This window comes from Phodopus roborovskii, unplaced genomic scaffold (assembly GCF_943737965.1).
Source record: "Phodopus roborovskii unplaced genomic scaffold, PHOROB, whole genome shotgun sequence".
Lineage (NCBI taxonomy): Eukaryota > Metazoa > Chordata > Mammalia > Rodentia > Cricetidae > Phodopus > Phodopus roborovskii.
The window spans coordinates 18,163,431-18,179,762 of NW_026126540.1; the positions used below are offsets into that span (position 1 = coordinate 18,163,431).

Consider the following 16,332-nt stretch of genomic DNA (forward strand, 5'->3'; position numbering starts at 1 on the left):
GCCTTAAAGAAACACATGGAATTAAATCACACTTTCCAGGCCAATTGTGGTAAGTAGAACCTAATACAAAGTTTTCATTGGAAAACCTGCTAATCTATCCTATGGTCTCCCACAGCTCATTAGATACACAACAGGTTATATGCTAGGTGTGCATCGGGCAAGTATGCCTCTTCTGAGGCAGGCGGTCACAGGGATCAGTTTCTCTCAAGAAGCCACCTGGTCATAGCAGCCTGAGCTGTACCCCAATAACAACCTCTTTTTAACAAATATTCATTTTGGAAAGAGAATGAGGTGCCTGCATGGCTGCAGGATTTGCATCAGTGAGACTCTCTTAAAGTGTTTTTAATTAGTTCTAGATTAGAGCTGGAAAAAAAAGCAATGTTTTAATAAAAATCTGTGTGTGCATGAGTGTGCATACATGCTATGCATGTGTGTGTATGAGTGTGCAGATCTGTGCATGCTCATGGAGACCAGAGAGGGCATCAAATGTCCCCTCTCACTCTCCTCTTATTCCTTTGAGGCAGGGTCTCTTCCTGAACTCATTTCACCAGCTAGCCTGGAAGCCAGCAAGTGCAAGCAACCCTTCTGTTTTTCCTGCCTTAGTGCTGGGGTTCCAGTGCTTGCATGAAAACTCCAGTTTTTATTATTGCACAGCAAGTGCTTTAAACTGCCGAGCCATCTCCCTAACCCTCCAGTCCTTAAAAATGTTGTAACAATGAAGCTAAATCAGCTGTTATGTATCATTATATAGAGATCCAAAAGAAGACTATTTTACACTTTTCAATGCACTCAACTGGCTGTGAAAAAATGGAAGAATTAACACTGAGTTATTTCAAAATCTAAAGCACAACCTCAATAAATGATGAATACTGAGATGAACATATTGGGCACATGTCTGTAATTGCAGCATTGGAGAGACTGAGGAAGAAAGATCTGGAGTTCAAGGTCAGCCTGGACTGCATAATGAGACCCTGTCACAAGCAAGCAAACGTCACGATTACCTAATGTACATTTTATTAAGACTAGTGTATAGCCATTTATGCATTTTTAATTTGAAAGAAATAAATGTTCTTTGAAAAAATTTAGTTATCACCTATCATACCATTACATAGAAACAAGAAACAAATTACTATCATACCAGCCATTTTCTTGACAAATACATTGTGAAAACAACTTCTGCTAAGATAAAATTCTACACACAATTGATTATTTGTTTTGCCTCCTGATAAATAGCATATTGCAGATAACTTTTCTTGTGAAAATATTTGGTACTGTATTTCCAACCTGTATAGCTTGCTCTTTTGTGAATACAGCATAATTCATTTAACCAGTTCCATGAATGTAGATAAAAATAAATGGTAGCAAAAAAATTCTTACACAGAGCTCAGTGGAAGAAAATTCTCCTAGGATTGTAGAAGTCCTGGGTCTACTTCTGGTACCTATGCATCCACAATTTTCTCCTTTTTAAAAAGTTTACATATGTACAGCTAACCATATTCCTTTATTCTAAAAACCACTGTACATAAACAAAGAAATGACTAAGTGGCAAGACAAATGGCAAATGGGACTTGTCCACAATACTCCACGTTGTTCCCACGGAACACTTTCTGCCATCGTCTGTGCTTCTGAAATGGGGTGTCCATAGAAGATAGCAGGATTTAGGGGCATGGTGGCTCACACCTGCAAACCCTACATTCAGGGGACAGAGGCAGGAGGACTGATAAAAGGTCAAGGCTAACTAGGGTGTCATAGTGAGGCTCTGCCTCAAGAAACCAAGCAACAGAGACAATACAAGATCTATTCCAGGGGCCTCTGCCAGACTGGCCCCTGTGAGGGGAGGAACCCACGAGTGACTGTGTCTCACTGTCTGAAGCACTGCTAGTGTAGTTTCGGCCGAAGTCTGTCCTCTCGCCATTGCTTCTGACTCAGTGGTTTTCCCTGCACACCTCCCTCCTAGATTCTCTCCTAGTTTCCATGGGATTCAGGCTATATTCAGCCCAAAGGCAAGAAATGCCGAGAGCCGCACTGAACTGAGAGTACATCTCTTGGCAAAGACCCCACTGCAAAGTCAACTGTGCAGGCAAGCAAGACTTCTAACAAATTATTTCTTTTCTTTGGGGATAGATAGCTTTTGATCCTTTTGTGACAAAACAAAACAAAAACAAAAACCAAAAAACCATTCAGGACTTTTTTCGCATCACAGTTTGTCACTGGATCATGCTAACTCCCCACATATTCCTCAATGAGTTGTTTGTGGAGAGCCCTTTCCTTTCTGATTGCCAAGTCCAAGAACAATGCATTTCTTCAGCAGGCCAGTTGTGTGTGTGTGTGTGTGTGTGTGTGTGTGTGTGTGTGTGTGTGTGTGTGCACCTTTGTGCTTTCATTGGCCCGCTTCTATCTGGTAAAAGAACATATTCTTTAAACACAGAATAAAAAGTGGGAGGATCCAGTTACACTCTTCATCTTCCTAGACCCAGAGCTGTCCTTGAGTCATGAACACAGGGCTTTAGAAGGGAATTGACCGAGATCTTATGGGTAGTAATGAATAGACCCGAGATCTGAACCCAAACCTTCTGCTGCAGTGTCTATCTTCCTGATATCATTATATAGCCTAATTCTACCACATACATTCATCATCCCTACGTATGCGTGCATATGTGTCTCTGTGTGTGTGTCTGTGTACAAATGCAATGAAAAACAAAGCTGGAGAGATTGCTCAGTGGTTAAAGCACTTGCCATAAAGTTGTCAAGACTGGAGCTCAGATCCTCAAAACAGATGTAAATGCTGTAAATCAAAAAGTAGCAACAGGATCTCCAGAGCAAGCTAGCTGGACAGACTAGCCAAACAGGCAAGCTATGGATTTGCCTGAGAGACCATGACTCAATGGAGAAGGTAGAATGGAAGAGCCTTTGAGCATGATTCCTGATATCAGCTTTGAGCTTCACGGGCACTCACCTGCATGCACATGCATGCAAATGTGTGCACACTTATGTGCCCACATAAATGCACACACACACACACACACACACACACACACTGTGTGCCCACACAAATGCAGACATGAACACACACACACAAACACAGACATGCACACACATACACTCAAATGCAGACACGGACACACATATGCATATACAAATGCAGACATGCACACACATACCCACAAATGCAGACACACACACACACACACACACACACACACACACACACAAATGCAGACATGTATATGCACCAGAGAAAAAAGAAAAAAATGGAAAATGAACAGTTTTCACTTTAGAAGAGGAATTTAATCTGAGGCTCTCAGCACAGTTTCACTCTGGAAGCCTTGGGTTCAAATTAAGGTCACACTGTGTACGCCTGGCCCTGTTCCCTTTCATGCTCTATTTGTTTGTTTGTTTTTGTTTTCTAAAACATGGTTTCTTTGGGTAGTCTTAGCTGTCCTAGAAATATCCCTGTAGACCAGGATGGCCTCAAACTAATAAACCCCTACCTCCAAGGATTAAAGGCCCAAATCAAGCCAGGCATGGTGGAATAGGATTTTAATCCCAGCACTTGGGAGGCAGAGGCAGTTGGATCCTTGTGAGTTTGAGGTCAGCCTGGTCTACAAAGGGAATTCCAGGACAGTCAGGGCTACACAGAGGAACCCTGTCTCAAAAAACAAATGAACAAGGCCAAAATCAGTTTTATTTACCCAAACTAGAAGGCTCCTCAGGAGCATCCCCTTCCCCACCCTGAAGTGAAGAGGATGGACCCAGGGCCTCCAGCATGCTGGGCTAACCTCTACTACTGAGTCACACCCCAGCACTGAATTATTTTTAACACTTAAAAGAAACCAAATGGTCTCATTAAAGAAAAATCCTTCCTACACTGCCTTTTGGGGTCACTAAAAGAAAACCTGGTTGATTGCCAGGTCACCCCTCGAAAGTCTGCCAGCGTAGCTCTCCAGTCACTGAGAAAAGAAAAAAGCCAAGTCAAAATGAAACAAAACACGGAGAAAAGTCGGAGACACAGGAACAATACAGAGGCAAAAGGAAAGACGGAAGCCACTCTGCTGTCTTCCCAGCATAAAGCTATTCTATCTGTGGAAACAGGGGCCCGGTATTCTCAAAACTCAGGGAGACCGCCTTAGAAATTAAAACTCCAAAACAAAGGTCCTTGTGGCATGGCACAGGAGAGACTCATGGGAAGAGAACACTGGGGAATTTTCAGGGGCCAGAGTTCAGTAGAGGGGACAGGGAAATGTGTGTGTGTGCTGGGGGGGGGGGGGGGAAGCTGGGCATTTCTCCACAAATGTTCAGAAAAGTATGAGTTTGCATATTGAAAAGGGCCAAATGGTCAAGGTGGTTAATAAGTAAACAGTAAAACTGGGGCAGATCCCCATGAAATTCCAGAACACAGAAGCAGCTTACTCCCTTTATGTCAATCAGCACCAACTCAAAGGAAATAGGGGAGGTGAGGGAAAGAAAAATATTCAAAAGGTTCACACGAATAAAAGGTGCTTCAAAAGTACCATGTAGTGACTGCAACCCACTCACGTTCAGAGATGCAGAGATGCAGAGATGCGCTGGGCAGCACTGGGAAGGTGTGAACAGGGGAGTGAGGACGGAAACAATGCACCACCAACCGTGTAGTGAGATTGTAATTCTTACTCCGTATAGCTAAAACAGTGACATGTCAAGGGAAATAGATGCTCCCATGGGTTCAAGCTCTGAATTTTCACAAAATGCACCTCTCATAGTAGTAGCTGGCAGATGCGACCCTTTGTGGACAGCATCAGGGGATCCTCCATTGACAGCACCATTTACTTTCCAGCGATGGAAATGGGATGTGAACCACAGACCAGAGAGTGTACACACAAGCTGTCTTGGGAGCCAGGCCCACGAATTTAAAGAAATGCTTTCAAACTCATCTCCTACCTCTGATGGACTCTTATTTTTAGAGACAGAAACACTTTGATTGGCTATTTGTTACATGTGTGTGCAGATATGCACATGTGTATAGGTGTGCATATGGCTGTGTGTGTGTGTGTGTGTGTGTGTGTGTGTTCAGAGGCCAGACAACAGAACAACCTTGGATCTAATCTTCAAGAACATCAGCTGCCTTTATCTTGAAACTACATCTCTTATTGCCTTGGACTCTGCCAAGCAGGACAGGCTGGCTGGCCAGTACATTTCAAGGATTCTCATTTCCTCCTCCTGGGATGACCAGCAAGCATCACCATGCTTAGCTTTTTCATTTGCTTTCTGAGGACTGAATTTAGTTCCTCAAGTTTGCAAGCTAAGCACTTTACTGAAAAACAGCTCCCAGGCCCAAACACTTGTCACGTTTCAGAAAGCATAGCTAGGGTGTTTGTCAATGGCAGAGTGCTTCCTGGCATGTGCAAAGGCTCTTGGGTCCCCCTTATGACAACGGTTCTCATCCTGTGGGTGGAGATTCTTTTGAAGGAGTTGACCCACCCTTTCACAGGGGTTGCCTAAGACTATAGGAAACACAGATGTTTACATTATTATTCATAACAATAGCAAAATTACAGTTATAAAGTACTAGCGAAAATAATTTTATGGCTGAGGTCACGACGACAAGAGGAACTGTATTAAAGGGTTGCAACATTAGGAAGGTTGAGAACCACTGCCTTATGACATCACAAAAACTAACAAGCAAACAACAGCACATTAGCAGGTTCTGGGTCTACAGTGCAGACTCAAAACTTAACCTTAGCTTCTCTATCCCCGAGCTGTATTACAACAATGATGGGGTTCTTCAAAATATGTGCCAGTACACTAGCAAAAGGAACAAAAGGCAGGGTGTAGACAGACATGAGGTTCCTTTAAATGTGGAGAGCGGGAGGTGGGCTGCAGAATGCTGACAGAGAGGCAATTGTGACAGATGACATTAGAAGGAAGGAGCCCTAGCTTATTTTAAAAGTTAAATTGTGTGCATAAATCACACAATCTAATGGGGTATTACACGGGGCTGTGATATGTATATATACTGTGTGTAGTACCTAAATCAAGCTAAATATGCTTATTTCCTCCAGCTTTTACCATTTATTTCTACAGAAGAAAACCTTTTATAATGTTTTTGCATTTTAATGAACTTTTCTGAAGTATTAAATTTTGAATTCTAGAGACAAGAGAAGAAATGAGCTCAGGCAGAACTCAAAGGGTCTTAATGGGAGTGTGTCAAATTCAGAGTACTTTGGATGTACGAAAGCCTGGCTTCCTTCTGACTGAGCACAGGTGGCCCTCACTGCCCCACCATCATGATGAAAAGTTCCAAGTCCTCACTTTCTGTAGTGAAATCTGGCAGAGAGTCTCATCTTGTCTTCGTTCTGATGGCAATACTCATCATGGCTTAGTCATCTGTGTCCTGTGAGCCAAGCTGTGAGCCAAGCCTTTACAGCAACTGTCTTAGTCCTTGAAACAGACTGCAGTGACGGCTTCATTTGGGGGATGACATAGAGGCTCAGTGTCTTAAGCAAATTGCTTTCCATCCACCTACCACAACCCCTCCTCACCTGCCTCAGGACCCAATCTACGTTCTTCCCTATTTTCTGAGTGCCCAAACTCCAGCTCCTTGAGCCTCCTGATCTGAGGCCCCAACCCCAAAAGCTGTGTGCCATCTCTGCTTCCCTCTCCGGTTGTAGACAAGTTCGTGGAGCCCAAGCACCACCACTTAGTAACCTGGCTGTGTGGGGAGGTACCAGTCCTAGTTCCCAGCCTTGGCACAGACTAGCTAACACTTGCCCGGGCACCTGACTAGCAGTCCAGCAGTACTCATAGCACAGTCTTTGTTTTATTCTATGTCTGGTTTTTATGAATGAGTCATTTAATATGATAGTAAGAATTAATGCAAAATGCTTCCTCTTAAAAAAATCTTTGTGGGAGAAACAGAGTAATTATTTAATAGATTTTTTCTGTAGTCTTGTTGACTATTGTGTGTGTGTGTGTGTGTGTATATATATATATATATATATATATATATATATATATATATTAACAGGTAATTTCACTTCTATCTTGTCACTACATAATAATGAGAATAATTTACTTTACAATAAAATGGGACTGGGCATAGTAGAACACATCTTTAAGCCTAACACTTAAGAGACTGAGGCAGCAGATATCTATGAGTTCAAGACCAGCCTGGTCTACGTAGCAAACTCCAGGCCCAACCAAGGCTACAGGGTTTTTTGGAAACCCTGTCTCCAAAAAAAAAAAAAAAAAAAAAAAAAGATACTGGAATATAGCTCAGTGGGAGGCCCCTTACCTAGCATGTGCCAAGCCCTGGATTTTACCTCCAGAGCAGCAAATAAATAAATAATGTTAATAATTAATAAAATAACATTTTGATGGGATTACCATTATTACTATTACAATAGCTCATAATATTGGCCTCACTCATATTAGTCATGTATGCACAGTTGTATATCACACAATTATTGATGTTTAATAAGGATCAGGAGAAACAAATAGGCTGAATAGATGTCTTTTCAGAGAGAAATAACTCACAGCATAGACAGATGAACATCAGCAGGTTCCTGGTCCCAAGGATGCCTCAGGATGTACTCCTGTCCCTGTGCTGGAAGCAAGAGAGCTCTCCAAGCCCTCTCCTCAGCCTTAATTCCCCCAGGTCATGCCCTGCCCTCTCTCCACCCCCAATGGGTGTGGTCTATGCCACAGATGTGGACAAGGTGAATATCTCACTACACACAATAGTATCAAATTTCCCTTTAATGGTTTCTTTCTATTCTTTCCTCCCTTCTCCCCCCTCACACGAACATTTTTGTACAGTATTAAATATGTTAAAAAAATAAAAGCCAACAGGAATGGTCTAGAATGGAATGACAACCAGACAGACTACCTTTAGGAAAATTATATAGTGATTATATAAATAGATTCTCGATAGGAAACTTGTCAAGCCAGAGAGGAACAGAAACTGATGTCTTGGGACCTGAAGCAGGGCAGTTGGTGGTGCTTAACAGGCAGCTTGGGTCATCACAGGAAGAAAGGTGGGTGCCAGGAAAGGCTGGTCCCCACATGTACTCTGCACGATGGTCCTGTGTTTGATAGGGGCACGTAGAGAGAGGAATTCTGGATAGAGCCTGATGTTGCTTGGTGGTTAAAAGAGGGCACTGACAGACATCAAACAAGCGTCAGCACTTCAGCAAACATCCTTAATCCTTGGGAGCTGGTCCAAGTTGGTAAAGGCTGGCAGGATGATAATTCACAATTCCAGGAAAAGAGTCAAGCAGTTTTTGATTCAGTCACCAAGAGAGAATGGGCATGCCAGGCCAGGGCATCCTGGCCATGCCTGAGGCTTTGGCAGCTAAGTGTCAGAGGTGCTGTGGAATCTGTCCTTCCAAGACAGGCTTCTGAATTTGCTCAAAAAGAATCCAACCATACGCTTGGGTCGCCCGTCTTTCCCTTCTCTGTGAGAGGTTCCCAGCTTTTAGCTTCAGAACTCCCTCCTGCTCCAACAGTGAGATCACTGGGCGGCCAGCCTTGATTTTTTGACCTTGATGAGCTCAGAGGATCATGACAAACCTTTCCGGGGTTTTCTCTACCAATAGAGGAATATGGTCCCCATGTCACATCCTGTAGCTTTGGCTGTGCCAGAGCATGGGATGTGAATTGGGAAGGACTAACACTTCTGTTTACATTGATGTACAAAACTGTCCTGCGTGTCTGCATTGGGGCTTGAGCTCGTGCCCTCTGCGGAGTCTGTCTTTTTGCTCAGAAATGCCCCAGGGTCACCCCAGAGGGCTCTGAAGGTATCGTCATTGGGGAGGGAGTGGAGTACCACCCTAGCTCGGCACCACAGTGGGAACAATCACTAGAGAGAAGCACGTGTTCTGCTATCCATGAACAAAACCATGTCCTCAGCATCTGCCACCCAACATCCAGCAGTCCTTGCACCAAAGGTGCCAACATACCAGGAAAGGCCTGTCTCTGTAGTACACGGTTGTGGTGGCCTGATTGAGAATGGCCCCCGGAGACTCATATATTTGAATGCCTAGTCCCAGGGAGCAGAACTGTTTGGGACAGATGAGGAGGTATGGCCTTGTTGTAGCAGATGTGTCATTGGATGTGGGCTTTGAGGTTTCAAAATCTTACACCAGGCCCAGCCTCCACCCCCACCCCCACCCCCCGCCCCTACTGATTGAAGACCAGGATGTAAATAAAGCTCTCAGCTATTTCTGCAGGAACATACCTGCATGCTACCATGTTTCCCACCATGACAGTAATTAACTAATCTCTGAAACTGTAAGCAAGCCCCCAATTACATGGTTTTTTTTTTTTTTTTGTGTTTTTTTTTTTTTTTTTAATAACAGTTGCCATGGTCATGGTCTCTTCACAAAACAAAACAGTAACTAAGACAACCGAGCTGAGAAAACTCAATATCTATGTGTAGAAGAATGAGTGAAATGACCCTTCTTACAGGATACAAAAATCAACTTAGAGTGATTTAAAACGGGCTGAAAGTGGCGTTTAATGGTAAACACGTCCTAGTATGTGCAAAGCCCTGGATTTGACCCACAACACTGAACAACAACAAGAACAAACCCAATAGTCTTTTTAGACTTAATGGAAGGCATAAAACTATGAAGGTACTACAACAAAATAGAAATAGACTTCAAGTGATTGACCCGGGTGAGGATTTGTTTGGGGGGATGGGGATAAGACCTCAGAAATACTCATAGGAAACAAAAGTACAAACAGGCCAAATAGGTCTACATCAAACTAAAAGGCTCTACGTCATCTGCAGGCATCACTAGTGTGATGAAGACCAGCTGCTGAGGAAAAGGAAATAATTATTGACTCTCCATCTTAACACAGAGTTAGAATCCAGAGTGTAAAAGGAAACTCCATCTTTTTTTTTTTTTTTTTTTTTTTTTTTTTTTTTTTTCCCTATTTAAAAACGTGTAGCCCAATGCCGGGCATTGGTGGCACACTCCTTTAATCCCAGCACTCGAGAGGCAGAGGCAGGTAGATCTCTGTGAGTTTGAGGACAGCCTGGTCTACAGAGCTAGTTCCAGGACAGGCTCCAGCAATACAAAGAAATTCGGTCACAAAACAAAACAAAACCAAAAATATGTAGCTCAGGCTAGTCTCAAAGTTGTGATCCTCACCTCAGCCTCTTTCAGCAAATCCTGTCAGTGTGCCCCACCACAACTGATGAAACTCCAACATCTTAGCAATAAGAAACAAAGAATCTGATTTTAAAATGGACCAAATAATCTGACTAGACGGTAACTTCTCAGAAGACATACTTTTCAGTCGCAAGACCCAGCTGCCAAGAAGTGTGAGAAAGGAGCTAAGGTACAGTCTACTGGGGACTTACAAGCAAAGGTGAGCTTTGGCATCAGCAAAAGAGGGTCCTGGGATCCTGAGGTGTGTGTGTTGGGGGTGGGGATCTGTTACACTAAACAGAGTAGCCGGATCTAACTGGCTTTCTTCAAAAAATACCAACATGATCAACATTAGTTAAAAAAAAAAAAAAAAAAAAAAAGTCTAGGCATTGCCTAAAGCATTTAGTTGACTACTTTAATGACTTTGTTTTTCTTACAGGGTTTAGAATGTGTGCCAGGGCCACCTGGAAGGCAAAATGGTAGTGACAACCAAGATGGCTTGCCAGTTAAAGCTGGGTCACTGAGACATACAAGTAGCCAAGGAGAAATGGGAAAAATTCTCAGAAGCATTAACCATCAGGGAATCTAAATCAAACCACAAGAAGATAACAGCTCACCCCAGCTCACATGTCTGCGATCAAAAAGTCAAGAAGCTGTAACTCTGGTGAAGCTATGAGAAACCAGAACCTATGGATAAGGTTGGTGGGAATGTAAATGAGCATAGCTACGATGGCAGAATGTAAATGAGGAACTACAGGGCTCCTCAAAACACTGAAAACAAAACCACGTGTGACCTAGAAGTTTTACCGCCAGCAGATAGTGTAAGGAAATGAAATCAACATGGCCAGGGGATACATGCCCCAGGCTCATGACGGAACTTTGCAGTCACCAAGATACGGAGTCAACCCAAATGCTCGCTGACAAACGAATGCATGGGAGAGGAAAGTGTGCTCTGCGTGTACAGTGGGTGCTATGCAGGCATGGAAAGAATGAAGTCCTGCCATCTGCAGCACGTTGGCCCTGGAAGACCTTGCCCCGAGGAAAGAAGCCGCCGAGCTCAGAAAGAAAAGCACTGGATGACCTCACTCATACTCAGAGCCTAAACCTGATGTCACAGAGGTAGAGAGCAGGCCTTGGTTCCTGGAGGCTGACAGAGGTGGGGGGACTAGAACAGGGTGAGCTTTGTCACTGGTATAAAATTACATGCAGATGAGAGGAATAAATCCTGGTGTTCACACAGCAGGATGACTACAGTTAACAAGATGCATTGCATTTTAAAATAACTAGGAGAGAGGGTTTCAAATGATCTCGTCACAGAGAAATTACTAGTGCTTGAAACTATAATATGCTAATTACCCCGACTAGATCATTACACAAGATAAATATGTATAAAGCATTAAATTGTACCCCATAAATATGTATGGTTAATGTGTGTGTCAAAACAACCTGGACAAAAACAATACAGAACCAAGTCAAAATACAAGGACGAGGGAGAGAGAACGTGAACAGGGCAGTCTTGTAGGTCTCCTGAATTATTTCTGTACCCAACAAAGACATTTCATCCTGTGAAGAGCAACACCAGATGCTCCCTCTTTACTAATGATGATGCAACACTTTTCACTGCTTCTGTTGCTTAGAGAAGGGAAAGTTAAAATACATGTGAATTGAGAATAGTCTTATATCCCTGTCAGTACTGCTCAGATATACAAGACAACCTATGTTTTCTTATTCCCTTCCCGTATGCCCACTTCCCAGCACAGAGATAGCACAGACGACAGTGCTGAGGCTGTCCCTTTATTTCCCAGTCCCCATGGACCATTTCCACCTCCAGAGGAGGCTTCCAGGGAACTCTATGGGGTTGAATTCTGGGAAGAGACAGGTGTGGTCAGTTTATGCAGAGAAGCCTCTGAGAAACTAGAGAATGTTTCTCTGTTTCAATAATCTAGAGACCACAGGCCAGAAAACTATGGGCCTTCACAAAGAGCAAGGCCAGAATGTGCCAGGCCCTATGCTTCTTGTTTCAAAGTTTATTCCTTGTTTCAAAAAAAAAAAAAAAAAAAAAAAAAAAAAGGAAAGAAAGGGAAGCATAATCTTCAAGGACTGGAGCAACAGCTAGCCCATCCCACTCTACCCCAGGGCTCCAGCAGCCTCTTTCTGGAAAAGGCAAGGTCTGGGGAGGTTGCCCAATCTGCCCAAATCTAGCAGGAGCATTTGTTTGGCAAACACAATGCACTTTTAGATGTTTTAATTAGTTGCCAACCTTTAAAGATCTGGTGGTTTCATATTAACAAATGGAAAGTTAGATCCTGGCTCCCTCCAGCAGAGCAGGCTAGCCTGAGTGTAGGCCTCTGCTGTCCTCCATAGTTAACCACCTCAGGCCATGGTTCTCTCTGTTCCTTGCTTGTCCCCACAGCACCAAACATGGCCATCTGAGGCATGGACAGGCATCTTGCAATCCATTTTTTTTTTTTTTTTAAACCCAGAGAGATCTGGGAACAGATCCATCCCTGGGCTTGGGCCAGGTGAGTTAAAAATCTGAGTCTGGGAAATGACCTTTCTAAATGTCTTTAGAAGGTCTAAGGTCTGAAGCCTGAGCTAAGAGTGGCTAGACCTGAAAGGGTTAAGAACGGCTAGGGCATGAAAAATGGGTGACAACTAATTTTCTTATAGGTAGTGAACAGCATTTTAGAATCTCTTTGTCAGATATAATAAAAAACCGGTTTTCCTCGCTCCCTTCTCCCTAACCCCATTTGGCTGTAGCTGAAGTTCCTCTCTCCCTAAAATGGCCTCGTTTGTTTTGTTTTTTGCTCTCTGCCTCAGTTTTGGCTGTCCCATTCTCAATACCCCATTAATTTCCTCACATTTTCTTTAAAGATCAGGGGATATTTGGAATAACACCTTTTTTTTGTTGTTGTTGTTCTACTGTAGAAGTCAATAAAAAGGCTTATTTTTGGTCCAATGTAGTACCTAACTAAAATCTCAAAACTACTTCAGTTGTTTTTCATAACACTTTGACTTAGTCATAATCTGATTTTTCTTAACAAGGAACTGAATCCCCACTGTGGGATGAAAATCAAGATTTGATGCAAATTCAAGTACCAAATACCAACTCTGATTTTAGGGTCAGGGCCATATCCCACATGTAAAATGAAAGGGCCCACATGTATGTCCATAATATTTTTGGTTCCTTGTAAATACAGACTAATTTCTAATCAGTTGAGTTTCTAAGCCATGCTTGGTTCTGAATGTTAACTACCACCACCCACTCACCCTACCCTACCCCAGTCCCATTTTGTTTGTTTTTCTCTCCTGTCCTGCACTTACTAAACCAACTCTTAAAGGTCAGGCTGACAAAAACTGCTCAGTGGGGAAACAGAATTGGAAAATCAGCCCAAACTATCTATCTATCTATCTATCTATCTATCTATCTATATATATATATATATATAGAGAGAGAGAGAGAGAGATTGATATATATAGTCTTATTTTACATATCAATCCCAGTTCCCTCTCCCTTCCATCCCCCCCATGCCCTCACCACCACCCCCAAACCCCCATCCACTCCTCAGGGAGGGTGAGGCCTTCTATGGGGGATCATCAAAGTCTGTCACATCATTTGGAGCAGGGCCTAGGCCCTCCCCCATGTGTTTAGGCTCAGAGAGTATCCCTCCATGGGGAATGGGCTCCCAAAGTCCATTTGTGCACTAGGGATAAATACTGGTTCCACTGCCAGAGTCTCCATAGACTGCCCTGGCCTCCTAACTGGCACCCACGTTCAGGGGGCCTGGTTCCGTCCTATGCTGATTCCCTGATAGCCCGTGTTTTAAGTTGAGCTGGAAATTGTTTTCTGTGTCCAGATTATGCCTAAGAAGATGTAGACTTGGAAAGTTATTCATGGCTGGCATCACCAACCTGTCCTAGTCAGATCTGTGGCACCTTCTAGGGAAGGCCGTATCTTCCACTGCCCACAGCCAGGACTCAAGAAATCAGAGGGAAGCAAGCCTTGTACAGAGACCTCAGGAGACAGCAGGAGACTGGACCAGACAAGAGCACAGCGTGCTAAGCCAGACAGACACCAAAGGGCAGCCCAGTCTCTGGACATGGCATTCAGGAGCCACTTTTCAAAACAGGGAAAACCAGATTCCTCAAGACATACACTGACCTCAGAGAGGCCTCGCATGTTGCCAGGTCTGTGAAGTTGAAAATCTTGCCCCAAATTAAATATAAAATCAAACTGAATGCCAAGATTTCCTCTAACATGCAACATCAACCCATCTAACCCTTTTATAACATTTATAGTTTGAGGAGAACCGAGGGGCTCGTCTCTAATCTCCAAAAAAATGCCTGCCCGGTAAGAACAAACACCATGTACAGGGAAAGGAAGAGGCCAGCTTGGAGCTGAAGTATCAGAATTCTGAAATCCTACTAGGACCCAGACCCAGAGGCAGTGAGCATGTCGCCCAGCTAGGTGGCTTCAGGAAGAACTGCCGCAGTCCCTGCGCAGTGCACAAAGGTCCCCACGGACGGGAAAGCATATGCTATATCTCATTGCTGTGAGCCAACCCAAAAGTGGTGCTTCTCGCCTTTCCCAAGAGTCTGGCCAGGACTGGACACCTCGGCTGCCTAGGCCCAAGTTTTCTTTTGTGTTGGGTCCACACATAAGAGAGGTCCTCACGCGATGTGCTACCAACCCTCAAGTCCCTCCCAGGGGCTCTCAGGACTGCAGCCAGCTCGCGCCACCTCCAGACGAGACTTGGCAGACGCATCGGGAGTACCCCCACCCCACACACCCTCCGAGCAGGACCCCTCTCCGGTCGCTGCATCGCGAAGGCGGAAGCGTTCAGAGCCAGTCGCCTACCACCTCCGAGACAGCAGATACTCACGTTTCAAGTGTTTGCCAAAGGGCTTGAACTGTGGTCACCTATCAGAACCACAAAGAAGCTCTGCGGGCCGCCTTTCAGGCAGCGAGAAGGGACAGCAGACGGCCAGCTGGCAGCCCCTTATTTTCCGCGAGCTCCCCCAAAATGCTCCTCAGTGTCGCCAACGCAGCTGCCAGGTTTAATAACTGTGTCAGACAGCCTGCCCCTCCCCCTACCCCGCCAAGAGCCGCAGATGACAGGCGGTGGGGACCAAGTTGGCGTCTTGCACCGCAGTCTCCCAGCCTCAGCCGTAGGAAAGATTGCACAGGGACCCACCATGCCAAGGTTAAATGCCAAAGGATTCTTCGGAAACCTTGCTTCTTTCCTATTCACTTGGAAGCATTTTCAGGAAACATGGCGAATAAACAAACCAGAGGCGAGTACTGTGCAGGTGAGCTAACCTGCATTTCAAATGGAAAGGACCTTATGCGGCTTCCTCCAGCCTGGTTCCCACTTGACTCCTGGGCCTTGATGGGATGTCCTGGGCACCACGCGATGCGCAACAAGCCCTGCAACTGAGCCTCACGTTTTAGTGGCGCACATCAACTCCCTCCTCTGTTTCTAGGACTGTTCAACAGGACCTTACTGTGTGGGGACGCTCCGCGGCAGTTCATCCACTTGAATCATTTCCAAAGCGCAAGCGGCTCCTGGAGACAAGCTGGGTACACCAAGCTGGGAGCAATCAGCGGTTCGGTTTTGCAAGAGCACCATCAAAGCCTAATAATATTCCTCCGAAGGTAATGTTTTAGAGCAAATACAAGGCAGATCAGAGCACACCACAGCCCAGCGGCCACACCTCTCACTCCCCCCCAAGGGTCCTCACCCCAGCTGGCTCCGCCCCAGGGCTCTACCAGGGCACCGCACCTGCTTCCACTCTGCAGAGTGGTTGCCTTGGAAACCCTGGAGAGCTAGTGCTCCCTGCAGACACGCTGTTGCCCTGACAACAGCGACTCAGCTCTGGGTGTGCCAGGAAGAATGTCAATGGATGCTGCTTTAACTACGGATTCAGGGCTGTGCTAGGGACTGCTTGTTAGGGCAGGCATAAGAAAGCAGCGCTACTAGCTGAGCCTCAAGAGCGTGGGTAGAGTCGATGGGTACCACAGACTGTGGACACTGTCGCTCCACCCCTCTTTACCAAGCAAGTTTACACTTGGCTGTAAAAAGAAATTCCATAATTCTTTTAGTGTATTTCATTCATTCTGCATAAGATGCTTAAAAGAGATTTCTCAGCACCAACTGGCCCCAGGCAGAAATAAGTAACAGTCCCTAAGCATGATGGA

General features: G+C 44.6%; 1 protein-coding gene across 5 annotated transcripts in view; it reads right to left on the bottom strand.

Annotated features, from left to right (window-relative positions):
• Positions 1–15,775, bottom strand: part of Trim2 (tripartite motif containing 2) — a 142,078-nt gene extending 126,303 nt beyond the window's left edge. The window contains exon 1 of one of the 5 annotated variants that reach the window (XM_051199233.1): positions 15,639–15,775. Coding sequence is in view for 3 of the 5 variants with exons in the window: in XM_051199226.1 (XP_051055183.1) it covers positions 15,634–15,666 (33 nt within the window). In the remaining 2 variants the exon portion in view is untranslated. Of the gene's footprint in view, positions 1–15,016; positions 15,184–15,453; positions 15,478–15,633 lie in introns of those variants that run through there. The other 4 variants (XM_051199226.1, XM_051199227.1, XM_051199229.1 and 1 more) reach the window with 4 other exon arrangements.
• Between the last annotated feature and the right edge of the window lie 557 nt (positions 15,776–16,332).